This window comes from Eleginops maclovinus, chromosome 12 (genome assembly GCF_036324505.1).
Source record: "Eleginops maclovinus isolate JMC-PN-2008 ecotype Puerto Natales chromosome 12, JC_Emac_rtc_rv5, whole genome shotgun sequence".
Classification (NCBI taxonomy): Eukaryota; Metazoa; Chordata; class Actinopteri; order Perciformes; family Eleginopidae; genus Eleginops; species Eleginops maclovinus.
The window spans coordinates 12,926,997-12,937,719 of NC_086360.1; the positions used below are offsets into that span (position 1 = coordinate 12,926,997).

The 10,723-nt window shown below is 41.4% G+C and overlaps 1 protein-coding gene across 1 annotated transcript; it reads right to left on the minus strand.

Moving 5' to 3' along the window:
• Positions 1-8,224: 8,224 nt before the first annotated feature.
• On the minus strand, positions 8,225-10,030 carry cldn5a (claudin 5a). Its single transcript, XM_063897549.1, has one exon. The coding sequence runs from the start codon at positions 9,743-9,745 to the stop codon at positions 9,098-9,100; it is 648 nt and encodes a 215-aa protein (XP_063753619.1). The 5' UTR covers positions 9,746-10,030; the 3' UTR covers positions 8,225-9,097.
• Positions 10,031-10,723: the final 693 nt, after the last annotated feature.

Consider the following 10,723-nt stretch of genomic DNA (forward strand, 5'->3'; position numbering starts at 1 on the left):
GCTGTTGGCAAGAAAGTGATCCAAACTGATTACAGTCATTTCCTCTTGATCCAATGTTTTGTTTTGCAGACGCACAACTTGTAAGATTTGTGGTTTACATATTGTCTGTTTAATGAACTTGACTTCTTCTCCTGAGCTGAGTCGGTTCATTTGGGGCAAAGGTTAGGCCTGCACCCTCGGCCCAGTCTAAACAAAGTAGGCCCGGCCTCCTGGTGGGGATCTAACGCTGCCCCGGAGTGACTGGAAAGGTGGAGCCTGAGCTGCTCTCTGCGGGGTGATTAAGATCGCTATCGCTGCTGGATCAGGATGCGATCGTGACCTCAAGAGTGGCGGGTGTTTGGGTGGTTTCACAGGAGGGTCCGGACTGAGTGGCAACAGTGGGACTGAAACGTGCTGAGATCTGCAGCGGCGGGATGTTAATGCAAAAATGGTTTTACTGTGATCAGGGGAGGTTGTGTGCACCATCACCTAACCGTGTTTGTCTTCCTGCTTCCTCTGGGTCGACTGAGAACTATTTAACTATATTGTTTATAGTCACAGCCAGGTGATCTTATCCAGGCGATATAATGTCCCAACTGTTTGTGAGAAAGGAAGACGCATTTATATCATTAACAGGGCGGAGAGAGTGGTTATTTTTAGAGACACAATTATCATAAGTTGCTGGTAAATGTCTTTGGCAGCCTCTCTGTCTTTCCTTTTTTAACTCCTCTATTTTATCTCTAATTACGTGACAACAGGCTTCAACCCTCCTGCCAATGAAAGCCTCCCACAGATACTATCTCTGAGGTTAAGAATGAACTCTAACCTAATGTTAAGCTAGTTTTCAGTTTAGTTTCCCTCTGAGCCCCAATTAGTTTTTTCAGCTTCTCTGGAGGACAGGATCGAGCCTAAAAAAAACGGCTTTGGAAAACCTGACATTTACCTGGCAGAGCAGTAAAGACGTTGTTGGTCTTTCGGTTGATGTTCCAGCGAAGACATCCACCTGTTCAGCCCATCATTTGGCTTTCTCCCCTCCACTCTGCTCTCCATCCCCCCTCTTGCACCTCTGGTGAAGTGGGGCCACTGCCCTTTCCACCGCTCTTCATCTGAGGAATGTGGTTTGCAACACACACACACGAACACCCAAAGGCAGCCGATGTGAAGATGTGCACAGCAGCCTTTTTGAAGGCCTCTCACTCAAACTGTCTACATGTTTTTGGGAGTAATGATGCTGGGGGTGCCAATACAATAAGTGCTGACAATATTTATCATATTAACCTCATACACAAGGTTTTACTTCAGATTTGATAGTGTGCATACTTACAGAAGCTATATGCTACATGCCATACATATCTGAAAAGTGTTTTGGGATATTATTGAACCTTTTTCTTCTTTTTTCTTCACTTTTGTGATCCCCTATTCTGCACCTTCATTAAACCTTTCTTTCCAAATGTGTACTGAAACTGCTGCATACAAATTTTCCTCATAAATCCTCATGGATAATAGAAAAGCTGTTGCGTATAGTGAAGGGGAGTGTTTAAAAGCAGTTGAATATTGAAACACAATATATGTCTTTCTCTTCTGAAGAAAATTTGGTTAAGATGCAACAAATATTAGAATGTCATCCTTTGTTACGTGCAGGAAAAGATCCTCCTATATTAGTTTCTCAAGGGAGACATTTTCACTTTTACAAGGACAGTGCAACTAAGGAGAAAAGTAAAGCAAATTATAATAGGTAAACATTAACAATATTTATATCACGGTTCAGAGGTTTATTATCATGTGCACAGTAGCTACAGTGTAGTTATGGCTCCTCCAACAATGCAACATATTAAATAAAAATAGTGCAAAATGAAACCGTAGGTTAAATTAGAATAAAATAGTGCACGTTATGTTGCAAGACCAGTCTACAAGCAGTGCCGATGCAGTTAACGATAAACATGTCAGAAAAATGTTTAGACAGAATAAAAAGCAGCATTTAAATAATTGCACCAATGCTGCTGTCAGTATCCTGTGTGGGCAGGGACCTTATCTCCATCAGGGGTGACAGCTGAGCCCTCACTCTCCTGTGTCCCAACGCCTCTGCTGGTTTGAGGGCTGTCCCAGGACATACCTTCTTCACCGGTCTGTTGAGTCTCCTCCTGTCAGCAGGAGAGATGCTGCTGCCCCAGAACACCCCTCCGCAGAACATGTATTGTCAACAAGGTCAGAACAATATCTTTCCAGTCTCTCAACTGGGACCATACTTTGTCCTTTTCCTGCAGCTAAAAGCAAATGGGCATTTTAACACAACAAAACATTTTAATTTACTTAAAGCTTACATAGACATTGCTTTTGCAACATGCATGCAACTTTAACATTAGTATAACATTGTTGATAGGAAATCTTTTGTAATTGACCCAGTTCCAAATGTTGGGAGAGAAAAGCGACTCAACTTTTACTCTATACTTAGTTACTTAAATCTTAAAAGCAGCAGTTTCTATTTTCCTTTCAGCCTAATTTAATGACATAAATAAACATTTGATATGGATCCCCAAATATCCCCGTTAGACATGTTTTAGAAGATATATATATATATATGTGTGTGATGGTAAACAATGTCCTCATTTTGAACTCAACAGCATGCATTCTGGCAAGTTAAGTAGAACTGCTGACGGTGCATTTTGTATTTCCAGTTAAAAATAATTACATAATGATCCTCCTCCCCTTGAAGAGTCACACACACACAGGTCCAGCTATCGTTACACCAGAAAAATTAATTACCTAAAATTTCAATAAAATCCACTGCATGGCAAACAATATACGCGCTCCCTTCAGACCTGCTGCTGCTGCAGCTTTGCCTGTCAGCCCACAGATGCCCCTAATGATCCCTAACCTCCGTCACCCTTTGACCCTTCGAGCCCTCTCACAGTCGGGGTGTTATTCCCCAAATCGCTCTCCTCTCTTCCATTGTTTTAAAGTTCTTTCAGGCAAAAGGGATTAGTTTTGCCTGGAAAAATGTTTGCATGCATTTGATGGTTACTGATGTCGCTGAATCGGCTTAATTCAGACACAATGCAAATCCACTGAACCTAGCTGTGTGGGTGCCATTTATTACATAATAATTACATATTGTATATCATTTATTTTATCACTGCTCTGCACCTCTGGATCACCAAAGAAAGAAAATGTAAAAGGACAGTAAACATTGTTGGATTGCCATCACCTCTCATGTCTCCCATGGAGTACCAAGTGCTTGCTTTTCCACCCTCTTCCAGTCTAGGCTAAAGTTTGCTCAGACACTGAGATGCCATCAAGGACAATTGAAGGAGGCCGGGCTGAAAACACAACAGCTTTTTTCTGCGGTCTGTGTCTTCACTTATCGTGGGGGGGGACATGACATGGCAATACACCTTCATTCTTTAAATACTCTGTACACAGAGACAAAGACAGAAAACAAACGTAAAAGAAGATTTATTTTTAAATTGAACTTTTTCCACATATCAAGTGTTAACCCTTACCCTAACCCTTTCTTAACAGTCCTGAGAATAACAAGCAAGAGTTTTCCTGCAAGTTGCAATTAGTGTGGAAACAATACACTTAGTACACCTCGTAATCCTGTTTGTGTGTCTGTTTGTTTACTTAGCCACTGATTGCAGTATCCTATGTTAATATGGGACTCCAAATTACCAGAAGACATGAAGCTGAAAGCAACACCACCTGTGCCACTGATTGCATACATGGTGCATACACTGCTGTGGTGGACTGCAAGTTTTTTTTTTATTTGACTGACATATATTTTGCTTACCATGCCAAATCAGAAATGTCTCCTGATCCCACCCAGACATTCCTCACACTACCAGGCCTCCTCTTCATCTCAGCAGAGGGCTGTCATTCACCTCTGTGTGTGTGTGTGTGTGTGTGTGTGTGTGTGTGTGTGTGTGTGTGTGTGTGTGTGTGTGTGTGTGTGTGTGTGTGTGTGTGTGTGTGTGTGTGTGTGTGTGTGTGTGTGTGTGTGTGTGTGTGTGTGTGTGTGTGTGTGTGTGTGTGTGTCTTTAAACATGATGATTTACTGTAAGGAAACATGATCTCACTCTGTGCGGCATGAAAGGAGTTGAGACTCCCTGTTTCTCTCATATTTTGGAGATTAAACCTTTCATTTGCACTTTATTAATCACTCTTTGGAGAAAACACTTCATGTGCTGCTGTAAAACTGTTATTGGCTTGTCTCAAATTAGACATAAATACTTTAATGTTGTGTAGTTTTGGGGATGTTGGATTGAATATTTGGTAGCACCTATTTATAAGGCTATGTTAGGCCGTTCAGGTTTGATCCTACCAAAGTGTTTAATTTGTGTCTTTGAAATAAAAGTGAAATTCTCCTTCTTGCAATAACTTCAGGCCATTTAGGGACAGCCCAAATTACTTGTGAGCAAAACATGTACTTTTTATCACCCTTTAAATTGATATGACAATCATGTTGCTTATTTACACATCCAGCTGTAACAGAGGAACACGAAAAATGATTTTGAACCCTTTTCTGATTTTTACATCCACCAGATATTTTTTTACCTAAAACATCCTGCTGCATCCAAGAACAAGTTGATCAATGCTTTATCACATTTTGTTTAATAAAATTACCATATCAAGTTGCTTTTTTGTCTAAAGACACATAGTGTATCATGATATAGCCCTTTCCCTGAATCCAAGCTTGAAAGTTAAGATTATTTTATTCCTAATTTCCTTACAAAATCAAACTTTCTGACTTTGTTTTATGTGAAATGGTTAAACACACATGAGTTACGAGGTGACATGTTTCTCAGATGTTGTTGCGGTCCTATTTAAAACCATTCAACTCTAAATACATCAATTGGCCATGAGCCAAAAAACCCCCCACTTGTTTTCAGTTAGTGTAAAATAACTAAACCATTAAAGTAACTCTTAATTTTACAATTCAAAAAATAAAAATCACCAACATTGAAAGTTAGTTAGTGGAAATTATGTACAAACTGTGTGTGTGAGAGAGTATGCTTTAGCCACCAAACTTTACACACACACACACACACACACACAGACACACACACACACAGACACACACACACACACACACACACACACACACACACACACACACACACACACACACACACACACACACACACACACTCCACCCCTCCTTCTCACCCACACCCTCCATGTTCCTTCCTGTTTCCTGTCCTGCTGTCCGCTGCACAGGAAGCCTGGTCGTGCTACCGAGCTGCAACAAAAACTTGTGAGTCATCAAGCCGTAAACCTTGCAGACATGCAGGAGAAAAACCTTGTTTCTGTTCTCCACCTCTTACCTCTAACATTGTTTATAAAACAAACGGCTCTTGGGGTCTTTAACTCTACACAAAGCCACATTTGTCCTGCATGTTTGACCACCTGCTGACTCCTGGCTCTAACTCTGTGAGTAAGCTCTGTCCAGCCTGACGTCTGTGTGCACCTGCTGGCTCTGATGTCTGAGTCAGTCTTTTATCACATTAAGTTTCCTTTAACTTATGACTCACGACTACATTATGGGTTGCGTTAAAGGTACAATTTATAAGTTTAATGCAATAAAATGTCTAAATACCACTAGACCTATTTCATATATTTGAGTTGTGCACTTACTTTTTCTCCTTGTTTAATTTTTTTTTCTCCAGTTACAGTATAAGACACATTTTTACCATTAATATTTTGGTCTTGGGCGATTTTAACGATCAATTTTAACTGAATGAAGGATTTTACTCATTGGACATCTGGATCTTAAGTTATCAGAGAACCATGCTAAGCGAAGGTTAGAGCCTCAGATTTTTAACGTCACACATTTATGCAATCTTTTCACCGGTTTATACACCTGATCCTTTATTTTTAAGAGGAGACCTCACATTTGAGTGTTTAGATCTGGGTTAAGGAACTGTGACTGCCCATCAAATGCGAGCGATTCTGCTTCCATGAGATCATGCCTGATAGGTCGAGGGAAGTGGCTTCCGACACGTTTGACCTGAAGCCAGATTCAGAGTTCAAAGTTCATGTCAGCCCAACCTAAACAAAATAGTGCACAAAGTCCAATGGCTGCATCACAAATCTGAAAAAAACAAGCAGCCTGACCGCTTTCTGATGTGACCTTAGCCATGTGGGAGGCTCAGGGAGGTCAAGTTTAGAGGTCAAAATGTTTCTCTATTAGGTTATGTCATCTATTGAAACAGGTCTGAGATAAGTTTTGTTTCTCAATTCTTTATATTCATATTTTCCTTCTCTTTCAACATAGCTAGTGTTTATTTTCTTTCTATTTTTCTTCTTGTATAGTGCCTTTAACAACTCTTTAAAATGAATACAATGAAACAAATGTGTTTCTGCTGTCTCAGCTCTTTTTCCAGTGACCATTACAGGCTTTAAGCAAATCCCTCCTTCATCTTCTAGACTGCTGTGCATATTGTGTGTGTGTGTGTGTGTGTGTGTGTGTGTGTGTGTGTGTGTGTGTGTGTGTGTGTGTGTGTGTGTGTGTGTGTGTGTGTGTGTGTGTGTGTGTGTGTGTGTGTGTGTGTGTGTGTGTGTGTCCATGTTTTCAGGAATGTCTGCTGGCCAGCCTTTTATTAGGCTCATCCATACCACCACATTATAGGCTCCCGTAACCAGGCAACAGCAGGTTCTGGTTGGTTACCATAGAGAGCGCCTATTGAGTGACGTCGCTGGCCCTATTTGCCCCTCTGCTCATTGGAATGAGGGCCTTTTTAAAGGTGCACCCCCATCTCTCTCTCTCTCTCTCTCTCTCTCTCTCTCTCTCTCTCTCTCTCTCTCTCTCTCTACACACACACATATACACACACACACACACACACACATACACTCACTTAACCCCTTACTCACATACACTCCCATCCTGCACCTCGTCACCCTCTGTGTGGTGACTATGGGAGTGGAACTAACAATCCCACAAAAACTTCTCATTGAGGCAGACCAGATTGGAGCTGAGTGTCTTTGTGTTGAAAAACCCATACAGACCCAAAAATAGGAACACCTACTGTAGCACATCACACTCCTCACAGTGTTTATAAAAACAATCCAACAAGTTGAATATATACATTATCTCTCAGCACTGAAGCCCTGTTGGTCAAGGAAAATTAATGTATATAAGAAGACTAATAAACAAGCAATTATCACTCCAGCATTTTTGCCATTTTTAATCATCTATAAAAACACTTTAACTGTTAACTTGGAGATGGAGTTATCTCATTTTAGTTTTACAACCATAACAAGCTTGTAAATGCACCCTGAGTTGAGATTGTTTCGTAAAACTACTGTATACAAAAAAACATTCATGTTTAGACCAAAAAACCTGTGCTGAGGGAAAACTCATAAAAGCTACTGAATGTGTCAGCAGATCTATCTCCATGACAACTAAGCAGACACACCGTGTTTTATGGTTGAAAAGTCCGCAAAAATAATTTTGTCCAATTATTGTGTTAAATGAGCTGCTAAACTAATGTAAAATATGGTACCTAAATCTGTTTTAAGGACGTCACTTAGATTGGAATAAAAATTATTCGTTTCGTTAAATGTTTTCTTCTTCTTGACATAGCTAAGTCCCCCTGACAGTGTTCAGACTTTGTGCATGGCCATATTTTCAACTTTTTACAGGGCATATGACCTGCTAAGAATCTTAAGTGACCAGCAAAATAAGTATGGATAAGCTTTTTTAATCCAGTCACAGTATTAAATCAGAGGACTGTTACTCACAGGCTTGTGTTGTTCTGTTATTCAGTCCTGTAGCCTAAGTAATTTGCCTTTATGTAAATCATCCCCATAAATGTATACATATTGTGCCCACAAGCAGCTTTGGATAAACTGATTGCTTGTGATCTTTTGTGGTGAAGCTATCTCAGATGGAGTGAGTTGGGACTGTGCTGATGAATGAATGGAGTGACTTGCGGGAAGACGATTCCAGCAACTTCTCCATGGCTCTAATTTTGAACGCTCTTCATTGACTGCGCACGAGGAGGGGTGGGGGGTGGTGGGGGTTGTGCAGTATTGTGAGTTGAACAGCAGAGCCCCACTCTGGCTGAATGGGCATTGTCATCTGGATTTCTATGGCTAACCAAAATACTTTCTCCCGCCGTGGGGGTGTATGGACTCACGGTGGGAACGGCATGCATTACGCACAGCCGTGGAGCTCTCCTGCCTCTGCACGCCATCACAACTCACTTGTCAGTTGTTTCGTTTAAGAAAACACTTTAACTAAAGATTTCAGACAATATATTCAGTTTAATCTTAATAAAATGACACAATATTGCATCTTCATATACAATGATCATTACATCGAACGTCAACAAAACAACAGGAAACACATTTTATTCCTAGAATTGCTGAAAAGAAACGACATCCTGCAGTGACAAAGATGCAAAAACGTTCCAGGTTTTTCAATGCAACCAAATAACGGACTGTTACATGTCATGTTGTAGTCTACAGATCCCAGGCTGTCCGAATTATAAAGTCAAAAATTAGACTGCAGACTTTATAGTCACCGTCATAAACTCCCGAACAATACAAAAGCCTCTCTGAGATTTATTGGGGCTTTACTGTGTACACTTTTCTTCTTCGAACTTCATTGCTATTATACATTGTTTTAAATCCTCAATATGTCGGCGTAGTTCCACTAAAGGAAATAGGTCTCTGAATGTGGGAGTGCAATCATTCTCAGTTACTGTACAGGTTTGTGCTGACAATGCACATAAAGGCAAAACAACAGTGTAAATATTCAATGGCAAAAGTCCTCTAAAAAAAGAAAAACTTTGCAGTTACAATGATAAACAACTGAAAACACTAATCCTTTCAAAGACTTACAAAAGCAGGTACCTAACAAAGATACTCCTTTTTGCCGTGAGCTACCTCTTGCAGTTGATAGTCTTTTTTCTGGAGTTACAAAATAGGATTTAAGAACATGTGGTCCGAGCGTATTGAAAGGCCAGTGTAAAAACAGCAGGTGTGCTTCCTTTGATTTTCAGAGTTCAGATTTCAAATACAGAAAAACTGCAGGTAAAAAGATAACGTCCGTCAAAAAAAAAGTTTTTCACAAGCTGCAGGTCACTTTCACGCACCGCCAGCCATGAGCCAGCCACTACACGTAATTCCTCTTATCATACTCTCCGTTCGGCGTGGCTCTCTTGGTCGGTGCGTACTTTACCGAGTATCCGGAGTTGCTGCTAGAGGGACAGGAGCAGCACAGCAGCGATCCTCCGATCAGCAGCAGCGCTGAGGCTGCCCAGCCGATGTAGAGCGCAGCGCCGATCTCCCTCTTCTTGGATGCAGGCACCTGTGGGTTGTAAAAGTCTGATATGATGCTGTTGGCCATCCAGCAGAGAGGCACGAGCACAAACAGACCACTGATGATGAAGGTGACCCCTCCGGCGTTCACAACCCGGGCTTTCACGTACTCAGCGCGGATACAGTTGGTGCACTGCGCCCCCGCAATCACAACCATGAGCCCCAGCACGCCCATCACCGAGGAGATGACCGTAAGCGCTCTGGCCGCCTGCAGGTCGTGGGTAAGGGCGAGGACGGAGTCGTGCATCTTGCACTGCATCTGGCCCGTACTCTGCACCACGCAGGACATCCACAATCCATCCCAGATTGTCTGAGCCACCACGATGTTAGCTTCGATGAAAGCCGTCACCTTCCACATGGGCAGCCCGCACGAAACCATCACCAGGAACGAGCCAATTACGCACAGCGATAGTCCCAGGATCTCCAGTCCGGCCGACACCATTTTCGCTCTTTACGTTTAGTCAATTCTATCTGAAACTTTTCAAACTCTCTCCTGCTTTATCTTCTTCAGAGCAAAGTGTCTTTATGTTCTTAATCTCTTCGTTCTCGCTTGGATTTACAAGAGCCTCAATCGTTAGTTGCGCATCACTCACCGCATTTACTCGAAGATGTAAGAGACAGCAGCTTCTAGGCTCTTTGTTAGTGAGGGGATGTGAAAACAACTGGAATCACAGTAGCACCGGACCTCGGATATCTGCGGGGTGGGGGTGCATGGACTTGAAGAGAAACTTTGCTCCAATCAGCTGTCACCGCATCTCGAAGGGACCAATGAAAACGCAGGGAAGTTGTGAAGCTGAATAAAGAGGTCCAGAGCGCATTGTGCGTTTGAACAGTTATTTACAATGAATACACGGGCAGGAGAGGGGGTGAGGGTGCACGAGGGGTGTTGTAAGAGTATGGTGCAGCTGAAACCAGTGGGTGGGTGAATCATGGCAATTGTTATTGATTTTTCAGACACGGACGCTAATGCACTTGTCTGCGGTATACATTGCGACACGCATGATGGTGTTAATTGGACTTAAAATGCAAGAAAAGAAAAACAACTAAAGACCAAGTTCTGTCTATTCTAAATCAACTCTGTTTTAAAGTCGTTTTTGATAATTGTGTTTCCTTGGTCCCTGCAGAAAAATGTACAATGATTAGCCTATGTATGGGTAAGGTGGTGGTATGCACCACCCACCATAGAATAAATTGCAAAAATGTAATGTAATTGTATGTCCAATTAGTAAAAGTTGTATTATTCAAGTTGTAGTTAAGTAACAATCAATCAATTTATTTACTTATTTTCTATATCGAACTAAGACAAGATAAGATAAAATAAGATGTACTTTATTGATCCAAGTTGGGATTGCACATAATCATAAATGAAACGAGTAGAAATAAAGAAATATTAAATATAAACATCTCAATATAGAAATAA

Excerpts from the sequence above, each read along its gene's own strand:
- cldn5a (XM_063897549.1), bottom strand. The coding sequence starts at position 9,745 with ATGGTGTCGGCCGGACTGGAGATCCTGGGACTATCGCTGTGCGTAATT.